The 23,547-nt window shown below is 50.7% G+C and overlaps 1 protein-coding gene across 1 annotated transcript; it reads right to left on the reverse strand.

Annotated features, from left to right (window-relative positions):
* Positions 1–258: 258 nt before the first annotated feature.
* CPA4 (carboxypeptidase A4) lies at positions 259–22,301 on the reverse strand. The gene is made up of 12 exons (XM_045855680.1): positions 22,234–22,301; positions 16,774–16,855; positions 16,265–16,399; positions 14,872–14,970; positions 12,183–12,284; positions 10,826–10,930; positions 9,975–10,085; positions 8,812–8,902; positions 7,083–7,282; positions 5,886–5,970; positions 1,375–1,600; positions 259–739 (listed from the first exon to the last, which is right to left on the reverse strand). Exons 1-11 carry the CDS (start codon positions 22,299–22,301, stop codon positions 1,413–1,415), a joined length of 1,266 nt encoding a protein of 421 aa, XP_045711636.1. The 3' UTR covers positions 259–739; positions 1,375–1,412.
* Positions 22,302–23,547: the final 1,246 nt, after the last annotated feature.

The following is a 23,547-nucleotide window of genomic DNA, read 5'->3' on the forward strand; positions in this document are numbered from 1 at the left end:
CACGGACGGTGAGAACATCACGCTTCTGAGCGGAAAAGCTAAGAACCAGACCCCAGACCAGAACACAGTCACCAAGGTAACACTGCCCCGGAGGCCCCTGGGCCTGATGGAGAAGGTCTTCTTGCATGTCACACAATACGAACAGGGATTAAAATTGGCTTCTGACGTTATAAAGAGCTGCATATTCACAACCATGGCTTGGTTCTATTCAGGTGAAGGCGAAGAAGAGGAGACAATCATAAGACTAACATTGAATATTTATTGGCTTTTGAGCACACACCAGATGCTGCACAAATCCCAGGCAGAAGGATAAGATTTATAAACATGTTTGACGAAAGCAAAAACAAGGGGGGCGGGGGGCACCTGGTACCTGCTGAGGCCGGATGGAACAGAGCCTGATGGATGAAGCCTTGCTTCACCTTGGTACCCAGGGTCCAGGGTGCAAGTGGAAGATGACGACTTTAAAGACCACACACCCCCGCCCAAAAAAAGAAGAAGCAAACACCAGGTACAGACAGGAATGCGCCCAGGCAGTGAGATCATCCAGGCCAGGGGAGTGATTTAGGACTTGTAGGGTGAGGATGGGATCTTTGAAGTTCAAAGGCAAAGTGGAGGTGAACCCATGGAACAGGTGGAGACAATTTAGCCGTCCTGCTATGAGGTCGTTGCTTTGTGGAGGGTTTCTGGGTGAGCGGCACCTACAGTGTGGCGCAGATTTTCTCCCGGGAGCCCGGTGACCCTGAGTAATAGAAGGAAGGGTATGATCAGAACTGCGGTATCGGGGAATTTGGGGTCCAGCGATGACAAGCGATCCTCTACTTGGTATTCAGACCAAAAGCATACAAAAACAAAACAGGGGGCGGGGCAGGGATGACCTCTGCTGATGACCCTGCAGGAACTGTTTTTCAAAGAAAAACATGGTCAAGAAGGAGTGCGATAAATTAAAGGAAGTTCCTTCTGCATCAACTTCGAGACCAATCACTTTGTTTCCCACAGCACCTGCCTGCCCCGCCCCGCAGAGCAGGATCACCAGGCCTGGTGAGATTGGGTGAGGCTGGAGAACCACCACAGATACTCTTTTGTTCTAAAAATGGGGCGGAGCCAGCCACCAGGAAGGGGCGGTCCTACCCTCCGCTCGCTGGACCTGCGGGGGTGTAGGAGAGGTGTGCAAAGAAAGGGCTTCCCCCAGCAGCAGGACCAGAGTACCGCAGGTGACAGAAGCCCTTCCCTCAGGTGCTCCACGACAGCGCCAGCGCAGGAAGTTCAGGGAGCGGGGCTGGAGAGGGGCTGACCACTTCTACAAAGCCACAGGGCTCTGGCTCACGGGGGAAAGAACAAGCTCCCTTTAATAGTGGCTTCCGTGTGTGTACATACGTGGGGATCAATACGTGTAGACGGAGAGGGCTCCTCATCTAGTAGAGGTGGTCCCGCGCATACTGCATGATGGTCTTCAGCCCCAGCCAGGTCTCCTTTGCGGTGGGAATGATCTGGTTGGCTGGAAGGAGGAAGCCGTAGTGCCCAGTATCTCTTAACTCAAAAGTGAACGAGTACTTGATGCCGTTTTCATACGCCCAGTCCGTGCTGCTGCCGCTGGCCTTATCTGCAGATCGGAAGAGCACACGCCTTTCAAGCCCAGTTCCTCTCGGGGTGAGGGGAGAAGGGGCCAGGAGGGGTCCAGAGTTCTTTCGGCAGATCATTAGGCCGGAGACACAGAACACTGGCCTCGCCCGTATGTGTCTCAGGCTGCCCCGCACCACAAGGGTCTCCGCTAGTCTCCGATCAAGAGATTTCAAACCTTCATCCCCACCTGATCACTCAGTCACTCTGAAGACCCCTGCGGTCCCTCGAAACCAGTGCTCACAGAGACAGAACACAGTAGACAGCCTCCAGGAATGTGAGACACAGTCCCCGTGAGCCGCGTCCCTTGGCACATCCATGTCCTTGCACAGTGCCCTTGTACTCTGGTGGGGGCTTACCTGGCTGTGTCACCAACAAGAGACTGCAGAGACGCAGGTGTGTGACCTTCAAGGCCGGGCCATAAAGGACACTGTGGCTTCCACCCTGCCCTCTCTCGGCTCACTTGCTCTGGGGACAGCCAGCTGTCATGTGGTAAGGACACTCAGCAGCCTTTAGAGGAGGTTCACGTGGTGAAGGAGGGAGGGCTCCCACCCAAAATCAGCACTCACTCGCCAGGCACCTGCGGGAGCTACCAAGACACAGGCCCTCCGGCCCTGTGCAGCCTTGAGACGGCTGTAGCCTTGGAAGGCGTCTTGACTGCAGCCTCGAGAGACCCTGAGCCAGAGCCACCCAGCAAGGCCACTGGTTAAGAAAATAACTCTATTGTTTTAAGCTGCGAGGTTTTAAGATAGCTTCCACAGAGCAAAAGATGGCACATACAGAAAGAAAGCAGCACAGCCCTCGGACTTCCCCTTTGCCAAAACACTGAGAACGCTGGGGAAAGGCGGCCGGCCTGTTTTTCTGCTTCTCCTCAAACTACGCTAGAGTAGAAATTGGGTCAGGGTGCAGAGTGTAGACGATATTGATTAATAAAATGATGATGCCGATGGCAGCTATCACTTATTGTACATCTCCCACGAGCCAGTCGTGATACTGGAAAGTTTACATTTATGACCCCATTTAACCTTGAAAAACCCAGTGAGGGTCGGTACTGTTGTCCTTGTTTCCCAGGTGAGGAAATCCAGGCTGAGGATGAGTAATTTATCTGAGGATGGATAATTTATCTGAGTAATTTATCTGAGGACGTGTAGATGGAAAGTGGCAAGGGTGGAATTTAAACCCAAGTCCATCTGATGAGGAAGCCCTTGCTTTCTTCAGCCTCCTTCTAGTCTGTTCGGTGTATTACATGTCAGTTACACAATTAGACAGGTCCTTTTGTTTCTCCATTGTCCTGAGGACTGGTTCTCATACCATTTGCCATTTTTCTAGACATGCTGGTTCCACTGAGACTACCTGCTCCCTGGGTGAGGGAGCACGCTCTCCTACGCTCTCTGAGATCCTTGCATGGTTCCCACAGCCTCTCTCTCTTCTGAGAAAATGCTGAATTAAAAACAGGCCGAGGTACCAGAGGTTTCTGGAGGTTACATACACAGCAGACTTAAGTATTTCAGGACACATTTAAAACTCAGGAAGGAGGCAAGAAGACCTCTGCTGAGTGAAGTGATCAAGTTCATGGAGTTCACTTTATCTGGGCCCCTGCTCAAAGTCTACTCTTCTTTAAAAAGAAAAAACAAACCCACAAATGGGAACATACTATTTACACTGTTCTGCACGCTGTACCTTTGAACTAACATCTGAAGGTCACTGCCTGTTAGCACATACAGACTCGCCTCATTCATGTAAGGGCTGCTTCCCTGATGACTGCACCAAATGCGTTTCTATCCAGCACTCTCCTGATGAACATGTGATGCTTAGCGGTCTTTCGTGGGTTACCAGTCATTGGAGACTATAGACAATGCTGTCAGACCGTCCTTAATACCCACAGTCTCATGAGCCGAACCAGCCCAAAGAACTTGTTTCCAAGCCCCTGGTAGACCAGAGTCAGTAAGAGGAAAGGTTGCTGGAGGCAGATGGCCTGAAAGCAGTACAGTTTGACCAGAAGAAGAAGACGAGAAAGCTCTAAAAAGCAGACACAAGAATTAAAGAAGCAAAACCAGCCGGAGTTTGCTAGCACAGGAACTACCCAGTCCAACAGGGCACACTCAGCCTTCAGGGCATAACAGCTGACATTCAGGAAGCCACTGAGTCTTAAAGAAAGGAGTTTAAGTCTCCTCTACATGATCTGTTTTATTTTTTCTTTTTTACTTATTTATTTTTAGAGGGGAAAAGAGGGAGAAAGAGAGGGAGAGAAATATCAATGTGTGGTTGCCTCTCATGCACCCCCTACTGGGGACCTGGCCCGCAACCCAGGCATGTGCCCTGACTGGGAATCGAACCAGTGACCCTTTGGTTCACAGGCCAGCACCCAATCCACTGAGCCACACCAGCCAGGGCAACATGCTCTGTTTTAACAGGCAAGAAAGTTGAAATCCATTTTAGAATGAGTTTCATTAATTTTAGAATGATATTCATCTAAAATGGTAAACCTAAGAAAAGGTCCAGCACTAGAAGGAGAAACAGCAACTACTTGCGTAGCATATTCCATAACCCATGGGGCTGGAGTGTTATTATACAAAAATGGACTACGTTTTTGAAAAGCAAGGAGGGCAGACAAAGCCTGCAGGGGCATCCAGCCTTTTGGAGTCTCTGGACCACACTGGAAGAGGAAGAGTTGTCTTGGGCCACACCTTAAATACACAAACACTAACGAAAACTGATGAGCAAAAAAAGGTTTTAAGTAAATTGACGATTCTGCATTGGGCCGCATTCATAGCCATCCTGGCCTGCATGCGGCCCACGGGTGGGACACCCTGCAAGAATACAGAGGACGGGCTCTTGAAAGAGGTAGGGAATATTGCAGTATGTGTCCTGGGCACCCTCAACAGAGCCTTCCTCTCCTCCTCTTGGAGGAATTTGATGAGTGTTTCTTGATGTGAAGGAGAAGGACGCGTTGGATGGGAGGGGACAAGGTCACGTTTTCAACTTTATCTGACCCCAAGGCCAGGATCCTGGTGACCCAGAGAGATCTTCTGAGAGGCTGTCCGCAGAGGACTCCTACCACCCACCAAGTCTGTTTAGCTCTCTTCGGTCTGGGACACAATTCCGACTAATTAAGCGGAGGGTGGAGACACTCTCCTGATGTGCTTGTTCTCTGAGGAGTTCCCATTTAACAACACTAATAATAATAAACCATGAATAATTAATGGATTGTTGCTGCAATTAGCAACACAAACACTAACATCATGCTGACGGCCTCATGCCACACGGTGGCTCCTGAAACACAGACAAGTGCTGAGATCAGAGGGCCCTGGAGGGAGACGGAGAGACTTCCCAGAAGAGGACGGCGGAAGGGGACAGGCAGTGGGAGGTGATGCGAGAAGGTGGGAGAGCGAGGTACAGTGAGGAAGCGGAAAGAAATCCAGGATCAGCAGGTCTGCTGGGGTTCCTGGGGGGGAGGGGAGGGGACAGGGGAGGCAGCAGCGGGGGAAAAAGAAGGGCATGAGCTTAAAGGGGGTCAGCACCAGCTCCCCGCATTTGTATGTACGTTTCCCATTGATAGCAAGGGCCTGGAGAAGCGAGGTTTTCTTCTGTTTTTACAGTTAGAGACCAGGGACTGGAAGGGTCTCAGCAGGAACAGAGTGAGTTTTTCAGATGAAACACTCCACCGAGAAACCAAAACAAAATGTATTTCCTCGAAATGAGGTTGTGGCTTTGGATAATGAGCCTCAAGACTATCTTCAGATTTGGGGTCTTGGTAGAATTTTGGTGGGTTTTTTTTTTTGGCTTGATGCTAAGCATCGTTGGGGAGACCCCCTAACTCAGCTCCCACCCTGCCACACCCCAACCCGTGTTCATTTCTGACAGCAAGTGCGGGAATCCTAGCCACCCCACCACCACCACCGGCATCTGCCAATCCACAGGTGGGTTTTCACCGCCCTGGAATGATGGGCTGGGGGAGTTCCTGATAAACCGTGTCAGGATCGTTAATGGGAGATAAGGAACGCAGGCTGTCCTGCGCTGGCGGAACAAGTCATCATGGGCACATGATAAACAGCATGACAGTAGTGATGATGATGATGAAGATGAAGATGACTGCCTGCAACAGCTATTACCACACAGGCTTGACATAACTCCAGTCCATCACTAACAACAAAACAACCCACTAACAACAGAAACAATCAGATTGCAGCGTCTGACTTGCAGCCCTTCTCCTGCTCCACGTCGAGGTCCCTCTCAAAGCCTTCCCTAGAGAGTGGACGAATACTTACAGACAGTGCTGCAGATGGAGCCCACGTGGTACCGGGTGCCCGACAGGGAGGCCAGCGCTTTGGCCGCGCGCTTCGCCACCTTGTCCTAGGACGGGGAAGTGGGCGGAGTAAGAGAGACCGGGTGCCGCAGCCTGAGGTGCCTCTGCTCTTCTGCACTGCAGTGGTTTGGAAGGTTCCCGGCCCCTCCCCCGACTTACCCTTCGGGTCTCCTCTTCTTCCCCGCCCCCCACCCCACTGAAGTCGAGGCCCGATTCCAAAGTGAGGGGAACTCCATCTCCCATCACATCCCCAGTTCTTTACTTCCAGTTCAGGGAAGGGGATAAAGAGGGAGGTGAGAGAAGACGCACATGCGTCCTGCAACCGTGTATATTACACACTCAAGCTCTCCAAAGACCTGGAAGGCTGCTCACAGCCCCTTAGGAATCTAGTACAGGCAACACCATCTTCACCGGTCCTAAGGGGAGGAAGTGTCAGGTTCGAGAATGTGAGGGAAGGCCGAGTATGTTCGAGAGAAAACCTTGGAGTTGGGTATTCCAGAGTGGAGTAGGGACAGGGCTGCCATTGTCCTATGCAGAGCGTCTGCTTGAGGCCAGAATCCAGCCCACACCTTGCCACCATGAGCCCCGTATGTGCTGGGAGGTTTATGTACTAGCTGTGGCCCTGGGCAGAAGGGCCACAGCCCACCAGCCCACCAGCACAGAGCGGGAGGCTTGCGGTCACTCTGCAGATGCCAGCCCAGCTCCGACAGCCCACTGTCCGTGCCTGTTCACATCCTAGGATGAGCCACTGTACGTGGCAAAGAGCACCGCTAGGCGGTGGCTCACACGCTACTCAAACTCCACCTCATGTGGAGTGAGGAGCGCCTCCCCCTCTCGCAACACAATGCCACCCCCAGCTCTTGGCAGCCAGTGGGTCTGCAATGGGTTTGGGGTTTTGGGCGAAACACAAGTGAGAAGGAAAGGCAGGGATCAGAAGTGTGGTTCTTGGAAGTCACAGCAAGCACAGAGCACAGATAAGGGCACATCTTCTTCCTATTGCCAGTAGGCCTGAGAAGGCAGGGAGAGAAGATGGGACCCTTAATGAAATAAGCCCAGGCTCCTGGACTTTCCTTGGAAAGCTGCAGAACAACCAACCACCTCGGCAGCAGGCGAGGGCCAAGCAGGCCTGGGGATGGCTGCGGGCCAGCCCGTCACTCACCAGCTCATCAGCATCGGGGGCCTTTTTGTCTGTGTACGCGTACGGATACATCAGCAGCTGCGAGTAGCTGTGCAGGTCGACGAAGCATTTGAAATTCCCATGCTCTTGAATGAAATCTGCCACCGATCTCACCTCCACTTCGGAATTGGCGTGGGGTCCATGGTACACTTCGGAGCAAGGGTTGTCGCTGGCTCCCCCACCTGTGGGGCGGGGAGTGGCTCAGGCAGAAACGTTAGTTAACCCAAAGGCCAAGAAAACAGAAGTGCAGAACCCACAATCCAGGGGAAGGGCAGAAGGTGCCAGCAATGGGCGGGACACTGCTCGGTGCCCCCAGGAACCTAGGCCACGGTGGGGACGGTAAGGGGAGGGTGCAGGAGCGGGAATTCGGGGTGCCGGATCTGCAACAGCTGAGAGAGAAAACTGGCAGGGTTCCTTGCAAAGGGTAAAGTTGACCTTATATTGTATCACTAACAACTGTCATAAATCATTAATATCACACCTGACAATGAGATGTAATTAATAAGTAGTCGAGATAATTAATATGAATACCAATTAATAATGAAAATGACTCCATTTATTCTGGTGTCAGCTCGTTCTCTTGGTTCAGATCCTAATGGCAGAGCGCTGCCAAAAATAATCTATTGTTGTGGCTAAAATCTCTTGATTATGTGACAGGTGTTCAGAAATATTGTCTTCAATATTACTTCCCTGTATAGTTCCCCGAGGTATCTGGTGTGTGCAAAACCAGCCCAGGTGTGGAATAGCTGACCTAAATTTCTATCAGCTCCTTTCCCACGGTCACGTTATTCCCGCCCACCCCCATGGTTTGCGTGCTCTTTCTGTGCAAGTGAAAGAACAAAACATCTGTAGAACAGTGAGGGAGAACTGTTGGGAGTTGGAATCACAAGGGGAGTTCAGATCCAACTCTTAACCATAAACTCTTGAGATCGTCTCTGAGTGTCCATGGTCTCATTTCAGATGCTAAAATTCACTCTTCAGGTCAGAAGAATGGTGAATAAGATAATGCATGGGAAAGTGCCTGTTGGCACAATTGTGAGGATGATTTTTAAATACAGGGAACTCAGAACCCAAGTCTCCTCATTCATTGTCTTTCCATCACATCAAAGAGTGGAGGTTCATATTTATACATCTAAGGGTAAACTGCTGGAGTTTAATTCTCAACACATGTGATCTTGCCTGTTACAGGAACAGTGCTAACTGTTCCCTTCTGGGCTGCCTCAGGAGCCCTTCCACCCACAAGCTGGGGTGAGCAGGGTATAAGGAAGAGGCATGGATGTGTATGTCTAAGACTGTGATGGTTTTTCGAAAGGTCGCTGGTTCGATTCCCAGTCAGGGCACATGCCTGGGTTGTGGGCCAGGTCCCCAGTTGGGGGCGTGCGAGAGGCAACCAGTCAATGTATCTCTCATACACTGATGTTTCTCTCCCTCTCTTTCTTCCTCCCTTCCCCTCTCTCTAAAAGTAGATAAATAAACTCTTTTTTTAAAAAAGATTATGATGATTTTTCAATATTAGCATTCTCTCAGGAGAATAGGAATTGCAGAGTTGTTCCCTTTCAAAACTATAAAAGAAAAAAAATTTAAAAACGAGACATGGAGGGCATAAGGGATTTACCAAGTTTCTCAGCGAATCAGCAATGGATCCATTTAGAGCCCCGTGGACCAGGCGACCCGGGGGCAACAGGGTGTGAGAAGCGGCTCTCCAACCTACCCGCAAAGCTAGCATTCCAGTTTCTGTTTGGATCAACACCGATGCAGGAGCTTCCGGGATGTAGGGACCGTGTCTTCCTCCAAAGTCGGTTCTGCAAAGTGCACCAAGGAAGGAACAAAGCATCCAGAGGTGGGTCAGGGCACAAGAGAGGTGAAGGGTTTCTTTCTGAGGCCAAAGATGGGGATGGGCATTGTGGACGGGGCGAGCTGCTTAACAGTTCTGCCCGGAGGATTGTCGGGGCTCCCGTCCTCTCCCCTCAGGGCCCTGCTGGCTCTGAGACACGGGTGCCCTCAAAACGGCCCGATGAGCACTCTATGATACAAGAACCAGGCTGATGGCACTTGCACCCACTGAGGAACTTCTGGCTTCGGGAAAGGTGGGACGAATGGCCATTACGCACCTGCATGATCACCGACATGTTCAGAAGCGCACAACTATTGTGTTCTTGCCTAAAAAAGTCATGCGAATCCAAGCATGCCTCTAGATCTGATCACCAGCACGTAGGGTACACGGGGCTGAGAGAACACGTTAAATGGCACGCAACAGAGAGGCCATCAGCCGAGTTCAGAATGCCAGACGTGCCGCGGGGCACTCTACTTGGTTTCCCCAAAAATGAATGCTATTTTTAAAAGACGTGCGTGGGACGGCGCTCAGTACTACAGAATGAAAACGTCTGCGGTGCCGTAACAACCCCGCGCAGGCGCAGATCCTTCTCTGGACCCTGACTGCAACAAGCAGACTTAAAGAGAATTTCCATTACCTTTGTGAAGGTGATAGCGGTGTGCTGTTCGGTTCTTTGTTTTAACTATCATTAGCTAGAGATGTGTACGAAAGAAATCTTGGGTGAAATCACTTGATGTCTGGGATTTGCTTTAAAATGTCAGGAAAAATATGCGTGGGAGGGAAAGGAATGCGAAGGAGATTGGCAGAGGGCTGACAATCGTCCAGGATCCATGCAGGAAGTTTATGAGACTAGTGTCTCTAAGAAAAAACACTCCCTGGTGATTCCCAGCTGAGAGAATGCCTGGAGAACAAGACCCCCAAGGAAGCTCATTACAACACATTGTGGAAGTTTTCCCCAAGGTCATGCAAATATTTAGTGGCAAAGCAAGGCATTCCACAAGCAAGCCTTAACTCCAAGCAGCCCATTGGGTATTGCTCACTTGAGCGTGCGTATATACATATCCATCAGGATTGGCGACTGGCAACAAGAAAATATCCATTTTCTCCAAGATGGAGGTGACGGCTGGATCCTTCCCGTAATCAGATACAATCTAAGCAGAGATAACGAGTTTGTCAGCTACGCCCTTGCGGGCTGGATGGTTAGGCCTAAGCCCGTGTATCTCCCCCACATGCCCAGCTGCTGGAACAGCACCCTCTGCAGCCTCCCCGCCACCGCCAAAGACACAGCTCTCTGCAAGGTCCTCAGAGCACTTAAAAACCTGGGGGAACATGGCTGCAGGATGACCTCAACCGCAGCGAGCCCTGGGCTGGCTGGTTTACTCATTCCTCCCAGGGGGTGGGAACAGGGGAGCGGAGGGCCACACATCACAGCAGTTATTGGGAATCTGAGCCCCCGTGCTAGGCGTAGGGAAGATGGGTCCTCCACGCGCACCACCCTTCCTCTCCCGGGCTGGCTTAAAGCAGGCTTCCCAGGGGCATACGGAGACAGCATGAGGTCCCTGGGGGCCTGGGGGGCTGGGAAGGGGCCAAAGGCAAAACTCAGCTGAGTTTTGCTGCTGCCAAGGCTCCACTCCCTTTCTGCGGGGCTGACCGTGGGTCTGTGTTTTGGGGCCACCCCTGGAGCTCATTAGCTTGCTCACTGCCCTGAATGCGCTCTGTCATTTAGCCACAGTGGCTTGACCAAGGAGCTCTGACCTTTTGCTTCTCTGAAATGAAAAGGCCTCCAGCCCACCGTGTCTTCCCACCTCATCCCCTGGGCCCTGCCTCATGGGAGGCTTCAGGGGCCCCCCCGGGCTCCCCAGAGTTCTGGCCTAACACCAGGCGACATGACCTTCCTCGCGGTCCACATGGCCGTGGCCTGTGAGATCCACTCCCGGGAATGGATGCCTGCGTTCAGCCAAATGGCCGGCCGCTGACTGCCCTTTCCGGTGCTGAACTGTGGAAGGAAAAAGAGACCAGAAAATGACCCTCCAGCCCCATTCTCAGCTCACCTCTCCCCTCTCCAGCTCGCCCCTATTCATTTAATCTATTTAAGACAATTCAGAGACCAAATGTTCCTGAGGTCACCATCTATTTATCAGTTTATCCGTGACTAGGGAGCTTAATTGGCTGGCTGGCTGGCGGGCCCAGCCAGTGCTCCAGGGTTGGAAGCGAATAGGAAGGGGAAACAATTGCTGTTGTGAATGATAATGCCAGTGTGATTAGAAATAATACTGTGTCCCTGGGAAAACCTCAAACGGTATCCCAACAGAGAGAGACAAGAGTGCGCGAACCAGCCTGTTCTGGTGGCTGCAATAAATGAATTCGATTTTTAAAAAGAGGAAGAGGGGTTCGCTAGAGCTCTTGGTAAATGGCATTAAGTGAATTCTGGCTCTTGCTTTCTAGTGGGTCCCCCTCCCACCCCACCCCCCCACCGCCCAGGACAGAACTTGGTGCTAATGACTCCAGGGTCTCCATTAGATTGGCAAATTTGTAAAGATTATTTTAGAGCAAGCAGCTCGTTGGAAGGTCTCCTCTCCCTGGTAGTTGAACGACTTCCCTGAGCCTGCGTTCTCCAGGGCTGAGAGGGGGCTACGGGTGGGACAAGCTCTCAGCATCGCCGGTCATTCCATGGTTTGCATCTCCAAGTTCTTTTTTATTCATCCGGCTGGATTATGTATGTGATTTCTGCTATTGCCATAAATTCTCTACCTCCTCTGCCAATAGAGACCTGAACCTGTTAGAAATATCTGGAAATTAGGCTTTGTGCAGCCAAGGATCATAGGCTGGGCTTAAAATTACATCAGCCCTAAAATTAGCCTCCTGGATTGCTTTTTAAATAGGCGCCCCTAGAAGCAGAGTAGCATTTGTAGAACTCTCCCAATTTGCCGTGCTATTTACAGAAGGTGGGAATGAAGGCGAAGGACTGTGCCCTGAGAGCTTTCTGGAATACTAACCTCCTCCCATAGGCATCCCTGACCCGGCCCTTCCGGCAAAGCCTGGAGTGAGACGTGCAAGTAGGGGACTGTCTCTGTCCGTCAGACCAAACTCAAACCCCGGTCCAGTCTCTCCACCTCACCTTCCTCCCCGAAGTCTAAGAGGTCCTACAAAGCTGCCCCTGGAGGAGGCCGACGGCTGGGTCCGGGATGGGATGCAAGGACCCAGGAGCTGCCGTCCAGCCCGGCTCTCCAAAGGGCTCAGGGCCTCACCTTCAGTACATACATCGGCCTGTTTTCAAACGAACGTCCGATCTTCACCCTGCTCGCCAGATCGGGGAAGTCTCCGGCGATCCTGTCCATCTCCTGGTAAATCTGAAGCACGGAAAAGTGGACCCAGAGGCATTTTTAGTGTTTGTTCGGCTCCGGCTAGGTATCTGCAGACTTAACGATGTCTTCTAGCCCCTGACCTTGGGGCTGACAACGTCATCATCACGGAATGCTTATTCTTGAAGAAGGGCCTAAAGAGTCCTTTTCTACACATTTTCTAGAGAAGAACCCATTTGTATCCGTCCACAAAATTACAGCCCTCTAAACTAAGCCACAGCTCCAACAGAGTGGCCCTCGGAACCATCCTAGACTGGCCCTGCGGCCCCATTTAGCCGGGGTTCTTGCAATCAGTGCACTCCAAACTTTTTTGATCACTTTCTCCATCAGTTAAAAAAATATTATTTATATATACTTATATATTTAGTAGATTATAAAGCAAAACAGTTTCACGGTCACATTAATAAATATATATGTAGAAGTTGCAATGGCGTCTCCCCCACCCCAGCGGACAGGCCCTCCCGTCAGAGGCGACTCCTCCAGGCCCTACGAGAACGAGTGGAGAGCTGCCCGCCGTGGCCATGGCTGACTTAAATAGAGTTCACCCGTCGATGTTGCTCAAACCTTTTGATGGTCAAAAGAAGGAAGTAAACAGATTTATATTTAGACCTAAAACTGGAAGGAGGGCCCTTACAGGGGAGGAAAATGTGCAATCAATACACAGAATAATACCAGGCTCAAAGGGTTTATCAGAGTTGCAATCAATATGGCAAATTGAAGCAAGACACCACTCCCCAAACACAAAGGCAAGCCAGATAAAATACAGTGAAGATTATGCGCAGCCAAGTTAAAAGCTAAAAAGGGGGAAATTGTAGGTGCCAGAAATGAAGAGGGAACACGCTGGCCAAGCGGAGGGCACAGGATGAAGCCCACGCAGCGGCCTTAGGTGCTGAGGGTTTACAGCAAACCGGGAACAAGAACCGAGGGCATGGGACCCAGTGCGGGGCAAGGAGCTGGAACCCGAGAGCTGGGAATTGGCAAACGAGCCATGAAAGGGGCCTGGAAATTCTATCCACTGACCCTAGAAAGTGGCGCAAAAGTCAGATGCCTGCCCTGAGCCACGAGAGGAAAGAGTGTCACCCAGGAAAGGTTAGAACACCCAGCTGAGCCTGGGGAGGGGGTCCAATTCACACAGCCAACATCAGAGGGAAACTCACCTGAGAACCCAGCAGAAATAACAGCAACCCCAACACATAGGAAGCCTCTGAAACTAGAAACCCTGGTAGAAGCAAACACGAAATTCCAACTAGAGAACGAAGAGCTAAGTGGTTGTAGGATATGAGCTCTTAAAAGGTGTTTTTAGAAAAAAAAAAACACTGAATATGATCAAGCCAAAGGGAGACCATGGTACACCCATCCACAGTGGAAAGGCCTCTCGGGAAAAAAGAGACAGCTGTAAACCAGATGACAATGACACCTAAGGCCAGAGGACGAAAGCCAAAAGCCAGCGGATAAGGAAGTGAGCTTCCCAGGGCAGGCGGGTGAGCGGATGGAGTTTCCGGGATCTTGGGTAACATTTGGGACTGGTTAGCCCGCTAGGGAGTGTCCAGTGTTAATGAAGTTAACATCCGGGTTTAACCCCTCTTTGGACCCCGAGCTCCACTTGGACCCTGAACTCTGCTTTTGTCCATGGCCCTGGTCTGAACTTTGTCCAGCTGTTTCGCAGATGTATGTCATTGGTCACAAGAAGGATCGAGGGGCGATGCAGCTGGGAGTGTACAAAATAAACAAAGCTACTGATGATCAGGAGAAAAAAGTGCAAATGATCAGACTTTGAGGTAATCCCTCACTCACTAGAAGAAAAACAACTCAAAAGTACATGCCTCATGAAGAAGCATGTCTTTGGATCGAAAGAACAATGTGCATTGAGATACAGGGAGGAGATACCAACTTAGATTTGGGGTGTGTTCCTAAGCCCGCCGATTCCAGATTAATGAAGAAGACATTGAAGGGACCTAACAGAACTACATTGGACATGATGCAGTTCATTCTATTAGTTCCTCTTGATTCCTCAAGTTCCAATATCATATTAAATTATTCTGCTCCAAGTTTTTCATTTGAAGGGTTGGCTTACCTTGAAAGTCAGTCGTCTATATAAAGTGGTTTCTAACTAAACACAGCACCAAAATGCATTATGGAACAAATATACGTTATGAGTCGTTGTGATAAATGAGGGGAAATACTTGGTTAACCTTGAAATAACCACTTGTCTATTTGCCTGGAATAAGTAATATTCTAACTTGGGTAAACACAATACAAGGATTATGGCAGGGTACAAGGAGGTTAAATTCCAAGCACTAGAAACGACTGCAGTTAGTTCAAGGCCTCCTTTGAGGGGTTGCTTAAGAAAAGAATGAAACGTGGAAGAAAATGTTCAGTTCGTCTTCTCACTATGCTCTTAGGTGCTGGTGGGAGTTAAGCAACCCAAGAACTGGAAAAGAATCCAGTGTGCACATTTGAGTCCCTCAGTGAAGGGATGTCATGCTAAAGACAAATCCCTCCTGGAAGGAAGGAAAGGGGTCACAAAACCCAGGACACTGATAGCCTTGATCTTAACCCGCTCAGAAACACTTACAGCTTCCAAGGAATGGTAGGCCCCATAGTTGAAGTTACTATTGCTCCGTTCTTGCTCTTCGTTGTGTTGCATTTCTTCATGTTCTTCATCTAAAAGGGCCTGAAACAGACATGGCAACACTGCGAGGTGGTCCATCGGAGGTGGGGGTCCATGTCGTTTCTGCCACGTCCTCGCCCGTGGGCCAACCAAGATGGCGGCGCCTTTAGCACACATGTCAAATAGCACAAATGCCAAGGTGTGAAAGGTCAGACATCTTCCACATGCCTATAAAATCTTAACACTTGGTGCCCACTGCACGTTACCCCGTTCAAAACCTCCTTACTCCCTGGAAGCAGTACATGTGCTATTTTGTTATTCTATACTATGAACCCTATAGACATCAGCCTGCATCTGGTATCCAGTGCCTCTGAAATATACAGCTCGGGAAACCATTCAGAAACAAAGAAATTCTTATAACCACTCATACTTTGAAGGCTCCTGGCAGATGTCTATGACATGTGAGGATGATTAATAAGCTCACAGCTGCTCACGCCATCAGGAAACTCCTGGGCCAAATCACCAATTAGTCCATAACCCACCTCGATGAAGGGGAGAAAATGAGCCAGACACTGTCCTGCTGTTCAGATACAGGTCGTGAGGCTGGTGCCTGGCTAGGGTGGTGCTGTTCCCTCGACTGAGGGTGCTGGTGACATCCCCTGTTTCTCAAAGGATGCTTTTTATGGCTGGTCTCCAACACCCACCCCACTCTGTTCTTCCCTCCTGTAGGGAAAGGGAGAGAGACTCAATACTTGTGGGTATCTCTGAAACGCCAGTCACTGTACATGCACTTTGTACATGCACTTAATCGCTCTTCTCAATAAATTGCATGAAGTGGTTATCACTATTACCATTCTCCCAGCAAAGAAACAGAGGCTCAAGAGGTTAAAAGCTTGCCCTGGCCAGGTAGCTCAGGTGGTTAGAGTGTCATCCCGATGGGCCAAGGTTGTGAGTTCAATCCCCAGTCAGAGCACATACAAGAATCAACCAATGAATGCATACATAAGTGGGATAACAAATCGATGTTCCTTTCTCTTTCTCTCTCTCTCTCAAATTTTAGAAAAAGATTTTGTTTTTGTTTTTGTTTTTGTTTTTAAAGAAAGAAAGAGATTAAAAGCATGTCCAAAGTCGCACAGCTAGCAGTTAACAAAATCAAGATTTGGGCCTATCTGGTTCCCTACCCTACGTATGCCCTTTCTACCACAACATGCTCCTCTCACAGGCCACTGCACTTCATTCCCACACTCCTCAGTGTCTTCACCTGCAAAACGGAGGAACACAAGACCAGAACTTCAGAATATTCCGTTCTGGCTGCTGTGCACTATGCAGGACAAGTGAAGGGCCTTGGTTGACCCACCTGCAGGTCTTCAATCGTCACGGAGTAATCTAAGCCTTGGGACTGGAGGAAGACTGTGACTGCCTGCAGACTGGCAGATGGGACCAGGACATCCACAGGAAGGCCCAAGGTGGAGGGAGATTTCCAGAGGTTGAGCTGAAGATAACAGCAAGAAAAACAGGTTAAAGGACAGTTCAGGTAAACGGTATGATGAGCCCATTCTTCTGGAACAACTGCCAAAAGCCAGGGTGATCTCTGAGGAGCTGGGTGCAGGCCTGTCCAGCAGGCAATGCCTGGCAAAGGCCAAGAAATGCTAAGTCAGGGGCAGATGAGAAGAGGGAGCCCGCTGCTGAGGCCTTCCATCTCCCAGCCCTGCTATGATATACGGCCCTTCCTCCCCATCAGCCCTCTCGGCGAGGGGGAGGAGCATGGACCAGTACAAGGTGACACCCAGAAGCTCTTCAGAAATAATGTCAGTGGTGCAAGTCTTCTCCCACCAAAATCAGAAGATACCCAAGACGTCCAGTTACCTTCAAGTGGTCTGAATTCACTAGCTCATTTAGTTTGCTGATCTCGTCTCCATTTCTGACATTAATCCTAAACACTTGGCCCCTGGAGGGAGAGAGGGAAAAAAAGTGGGGGGGGGGGGGAGAAAGCAGAAGATAATGGTGAGCTTTCTGGCTGGCAAATAAACCCCAAACCTACTACCCCAGACATAACTGCGCCAAATGAGAGGAAATGGTCTAGTCTTTGGTTACTATGTATAGCCATTAAAAACAAGACTACGTGGCAAATGTGAAAAAGTGCTTATGGTATAACTTTAAGGGAAAAATTAAGTGAAAGAGCAGGACACAAAATTGTACGTATGCCACGATCTCCGGTATGGAAAAAGCAGATGCACTGGAAGAAAGACAGAAACGGAAATACAGCAAATGCTGACAGTGCTTATGCTCGGGTCGCCGGGTTATGGATGACTGACTTTCCCCCCTTGTATCTGTTTTCTGTAATGCGGTCGTATTACTTTATAATGAAAAACATATATATTTTGCAGAAAGGAATGTTCCTGAGTTACACGCAAAGCTAACTCAAGACATAAAGAAGCACTTTTTCACTGTCAGGGGCTGAGGCTGAAACTCTGGCCCCAGGTCCGTGCTGGGAAGAGGCTGGGAAAGAGAACAGAACTTCCGTCCCTGAAGAGTTAGCTATTTTCCTCTTAGCAAACGGGGGGAGAGGCTGGGTGCTCTTTCAAGCTCATCCAGCTCCAGCACCCTGTAAAAATTCAGAGGTGAGGGCCAAGGGGCTGAGGCTGAACTCGGGACTCAGTCCTCCCGAGGGGCGCCTGACGGGGGGCCAGAGGGAGCCAGTGGTCCCGAGCTCCCCTTTGTGTTGGTCCTGCACTTGTTTCAAACACACTGTTTAGCATCCGCAGCCCAGCCGAGGCAGGGGTAGAGGCCCCCCGAAGTCCTGTGTGTGGGTGGGAGAAGGCCGAGCCTGAAAAGCTTCCTTTGTGCTCTGGCAGGCTCAAGTAGCCAGGGGAGCCATTAAGCCGTTGCTAGGTGACAGGCCGAAAAAATCCGCACTCGACGCTGTCACATGCGTCATCCCTTTGACATGAATGAATGCGGGAAGAGCTGGTGGAGAGAGCTGTGGGCTGAAGGACCTGTTGACAGGGAAAATGGTTCTGTCACAGGGAGCTAAACGTGCAGCCTCACGTGGCAGATCAGCATCTCCTCATCAGAAAGCCAGCTTGATCTGGATGCACTCTCGGGGTGTAACTTTGTTCTGGAAGCTTCTCCAGGATCTCTGTGGGGGTAGGGGGAGGTCTAGTCCAGCCCCAAGGAGGCAAGGTCCCCTGAAGAGTTGCTTCCGCCACAGGTGGCAGGTCTGGAGAAAATGCCCGTGCCAAGAGGTTCACTTTCTCCCAACTCGCCTGCCCTCCACAGGGTCCCGGGAGGTGGGCAGCCAACCGCACCCAGGGATGCTGCTGGGGCCATTGGGAGAAGCCACTGGCCGGGCAGGTCTCAGTCTGAACCCTACAGGCTTGCTAGGAGTCGGACTGTAGCCCCGGGAAGATGAGGAGTCAAACCACCATTTCACTGACACAGGCAGGCAGCCTCACAGAAAAGGGAAGAGTTTAAAACAGAAGGGAAATCCTTACTCCTGGCTGAATACCAGGGCCCATCTGCCAAACTCATGCACTGTCACAACCCACCCCCAGCCCTGCAGTGAAAGAACGTCTTAGGGGTGGTGTTCTAGAAAGCGCCTGTGCGCCGATACTGGCAAAATTAGGTGTTTGTAAAAGACAGCAGTGACAAGAGCAATCACAGAGAAGCAGGGGAGGGGACAAGGACAGGAAGAGGGAAAAAGGGGAGCCTAAGAATGAGGAGCTCTCAGAAGTGTGCAAATCATGTTCTGCATTCACACAGAGCATTCGCTTTACTTTTTGCAAAGCGGTTACTTCACGACAGAACTTCCGGACTCCTGGGAGTCCACGCCAACGAGGGGTCCCAGGGAATCTCACGGCCCCATGACGACTGAGTCCGCAGCCCACTTCATGGCGCCCGAACCAGCCCAGCTACAGACACGCAGCCGTAGTATCCAGGCAGGCGGTGGGGAAGATGTGGGCTCGAAGGGGGCCCTGCAATGTAACCCAAAGTAACCTCGCAGAGTAATCTGATTACAAATTCCTAACTGGGCAGGTCAGGGTGGGTAGTAGTCACGTCCCAGGTCTACAAAAGGCTTATCTGCACCTGAAGCAAAGCCCGGTCCATCCTGGAATGCCTCTGCTTCAGACCCCTGGAGGGAGCACATAATCTTGTTAACTGTCCTGTAATCCCCACCTTCATGTAACCTTTCTTGCTGGCCCTCCTTAATTCCAAACGGATAAAAGAAGGCGCCAAACGGTCGTTTTCAGGAGCATTTGAGATCTTGCTTCCCTGGCACATCATCTCTTTGGCTCAGATAAACTCCCATCAACTCTTACAAAAGTTCTCTGCGGGTTCAGAAGTTCTCCCGTTGACAAAGGGCTGGTGCAGAGTCGAGTCCTTGCCCACCTGCCTCTCCTTCCTGCACCTTCTTGGCTCCAGCCTCAATGAAACCCCAAATCCACTACGTACTTTGCCTGTGTACGCCTTCGCACAGGCAGTTCCCTCTGCCTGGATGCCCAGCCCTTCTCCTTAGGTGCCTGGCAATCTCCACCCAGGCTTTAGCACCAACTCCCATCGCCCATGAGGTTTTCCCCACCCAGAGGCATGGTGAGGGACAGTCTTCAGATGACACTGAAACTGGGGACAACGGGTTGCCCCACATTATTCAAAATTCAATATTATGCCCATCAAAACCTGGGAGCAGAGAGAACGTAAGTGGGTGCCCGGTGAAAGGCAGCCTTTTCCTCGCCCTCGTCGTCCTTGTCTATTGGGAAAACGTCCTTCCCAGTGTGCGGAGCTGGACACAGCCTATCTCCACCATCTGGAAATCCATTTAAAGACCCTAAACTCGTTCTGACTGTGGAAGGTTGGCCTGGGAGGGGGCATATGATGGGATGTGCAGGTAGCCACGCTCACCCCGCCACTCCACACAGGTATTATTACAGCTCTTCCTAACTCTGGCACTCTCCGACACCCAAGCTGTCCCGCCACTGCCTCCGCATGGTCGCTGATCCCGTGTTCTGGACAAGTCACCTTGGTGCTGTGCTTCTCTCCCTCCCAAGTGGCCTGGTCTTCACGCCTTTCTCACCTGCATCCCCAGCCAGGCGGAGCATCCACCACAAGTGCTGAGAGCGGGCTGCACCGAACTCTTCAATGCCCGCAACTACTGCTGATGCTGCGGCCAGTTCTGCAGCCATTTCCTGCTCTCTGCCTGCCCCGCGCCGCTAGGCATCCTGGCCTCCATCCAGCCCTTACGATGGCTGCAGACCAGCGCAGCAGACACCCGCCGAGTGAGAGAGACTAGGGAAGTGGGTGAGTGAAGTAGAAAGAACAGGGGCTAGAACTGGAGAGGGTTTTGGGGGGGAGGCCATCACCTTCATCTCCTCAGCACTGTAACCCCTCCAAGCCAACCTGTGTCCTGGCTTCCCAACCACTTGAACGCTTAGAGGCCAGTTTCCACTTGCTCTAAATGTTCACCTTCTGGAAAAAAATATACGAATAAAAATAAAATAAATGTTCGCCTTCTGGGACATGTCTATGGACCCCAGGAAGAATTCCACTTCTGCTGGGTTCCCCACGCTGGGGTGAGACCAGATTTGGGGGCAGGGGTGAGGATGGTACCGATGGTTTAAAACCGTCTGCCGTCAGCCCAGGCACGCGGCCCTTTCTGTGCCCGTCCTGTGGCGAGGACTGCAGGGCCCGGCCCAGCCATCTCAACCCGGCTGCCCCGCTGCATCATCAGAGAAGTCTGCATCCTAAGAAATGAAGATTTTTCAGCCGAGTGAATAGCTGCAGTGGGAGCTCACAGCTCCACGCAGCAGCCCATATGGCGGCGCGTGGCTGCTGCACTGCGCTGCCTGCGGAGCCGTCTCCTTCCCTGGCCACCTGCTGAGCCTCATGCCTCCAAGCTACTTGACAGTAGACGCCAGGTGTGACCAGAAGTCATCACCATAAAAATTACTCAATTTCCTAGAAGTGTATCGTTTCCCCCTTATCCGAGGTTTGGCTTCCATGGTTTCAGTTACCCGAGAACGTGGTCCGAAAATATTAGCTGAAAAGTTCCAGAAATAAACAATTTGTAAGTTTTCAATTACACGCTGGGCTGAGCACCTCACTTCATCCCATCACATGCCTTCAGGCCATCACAGGACAGAGGGTGAGCACAGTACAGTAAAATACTTTGAGAGGGAAAGATCACGCGCACATAGCTTTTATTGCAGCGTATTGTTATCATTGTTTTATTTTATTATTAGCTGTTATTGTCAACCTCTTATTGTGCCTAATTTATAAAGTAAACTTTATCATGAGTACGAATGTGTAAAAAAAACACAGTGCGTATGCGGTTCGGTACTATCCTTGGTTTCAGGCATCCACTGGGGGTCTTGGGATGTGTCCCCCACAGATAAGGGGAAACTATTGTGATTACCCCAGCAAATGAGCCCAAAGTCCCTTTGGCCATACAGCATAATAGAGCAAACTAGTAGACGTAGATGGATCGGTGAGATACAGGATTCTATCTGGAGATCGCCTTGCCGCGTTACAGCAAAAGGGGACGGGATTTACATTTAGAGTTCCAGCTCCACCACTTACCAGCTACGTGGCCTTGGGCTGGTTTCTTAATCTTTCTAAGGCTGAGGGGGGTTTTTTTGTGTTTTTTCCCCCATGTTTAAATTAAGGAAAATAACACCCCTGCCTGGCAGAGTTGTGTGATCCAAAAGATAAAGCACACGAAAGCTTTTTGCCAACGGCGAAGCATTTACGCAGTAATGAGTTACTAGAATTGAGCCTGCCAGCGGGGTGCCATGGCGCCCTTTCACCTCTTCTACCCCCAGTGCCCTCTCCCCTCACACCACAGAGCACGTGTGTGCACAGAGCACAGGGGTCTCCTCCCAAACCTCCGTGTCCCAGACAGGACCGGCTCTATGAGCCTTCACTACTAACAGGGAGGTGGAACCAAAAGGCCTAAGACCCAGGTTTTCCCTCACACAGAACGGAAATCAGAAACAATTTCCGGTCATTCTGGGTAATTCATAGCATAGGAGTAAGAAAAAGATGCCTGGAAATGACCTTACGAATAAGAACTAGGAAGGAAAAGAACTGGCAGGAGGTGAGGGAGCGAGGGAGGACCACAGAGGCCACCTGGTCCTGATGTCACAGGTACCACTGAGCCCGAGAGGCAAGTAAGTTGTCCAGGATGACACAGCAGGGCTGGGATAGGAGCCCGGGCCTTCTTTCTCAGGGCCACACCACTGGAAGTATCACCAGCCATTAGTTTCCAAATCCACTTGACTCCCATATTGCTGAACAAACTGAGTAATAATAATAAGTCCAAAAGGAACTTACCCAGAAAATTTTTCTCGGCCACAGATACTGGGCACAATAAGGGCCCCAAAGAGCAGTATCCACTTCATGTCCCAAGGGTGTCAGTTACACCGTGGCTGAGTCAAGCTGTATTTATAAGGAGTCTGAGGCAGACTCAGGTGCTTAGAAATGCTAGTGAGATTCCCAAGCAGCCTTGCATGACTCTGCCATTCCTTTAGCGTGATAAAGGCCAGCCTCCTGATTTACAGGATCAGGAACTTGCTGCTCAGGCTGGAAAACTCTGTGCCGAAGGTGCAATATAGATTGCTCAACACCGTATTTAAATAGTGTTTTTTAACTAAATAGGAAGTCCCACAGTGCTGAAAAGAATTCATGCTAATAGGGGAGGCCAGGTTGTAAACTTCAGACAGAGCCACCTCTGGAGTTAAAAAAAAAAAGTGAAGACTAGCAAAGAAATGCGCAGCCAGCTCCGAGACCACACCCTGGACCAGCCCCGTGAGAGAGCCCACCGGAGCAGGTCACCGCAAGCACAGCGTGCGGCGGCCTCTGTTAGGAGTCCGATGCGTAACTCCTAGGACCCCAGTAAGAAAGTGGAAATATATGAGGTAAAAGGTATAGGAAGAATGTGTTAGTCTGAATAAATTACCCGTTTTCCTTAGGGCCTAAGCTAACATGAAGGCTTCATGGCATTATGAAAAGTAAGATCTTCTTACATGTGTGAGGCTCTGAGTCTCTAGTGGCCTTGCCCCCGAGTCACAGCAGAATAAACGGAAGTCACCTGTGACCTCCACAGCTTCTTCACGGGCTCCAGGGCCTCTGAGTCGATCGTGGGAGCCCCAAATCCCGCCGGCCTCCCCCTCCCCACTGCCCCGCGGTCCGCACTCTCTCTGCACTTGCTAAGGGGAGTGGCTATAACCAGGGGTGGTGATCGGGATAAAGAAAAAGTATTCTGATATTTGTTAGAACTGTAAGGAAGACATTATTCAAAATTACTGCACTAGGGGTGATGTAACTGGGGAAAGTGATTGTGCCCGACCCTGGGCACTGTAAAGACAATGGAGTGAGGGGTCAGCGGATGGACGACTGCTAAGAGGAGACATCGCGAGTAAGGGCGTACTCGCCTAACTGGCCTCACGGGATTCTTGCTCAAGGCAGGCCAAGGATTGAAACATCAGAAGTGGAAGATAAGGAGCTTGATCAGATAGCAAGGCTTAGGGGACAGTGTCTTTAGCAGGACTCTTTGCTGAGACCAACCTAGGGCCCAAGCATAAGCCTAGTCAAAAAGAGGACTCAGAGGAGCCCGTCTAAGGTTTGGTCAAGGAGAGTCTTTGTCCG

Source organism: Phyllostomus hastatus, unplaced genomic scaffold (genome assembly GCF_019186645.2).
Source record: "Phyllostomus hastatus isolate PE091 unplaced genomic scaffold, TTU_PhHast_1.1 phas_scaffold_114, whole genome shotgun sequence".
NCBI lineage: Eukaryota > Metazoa > Chordata > Mammalia > Chiroptera > Phyllostomidae > Phyllostomus > Phyllostomus hastatus.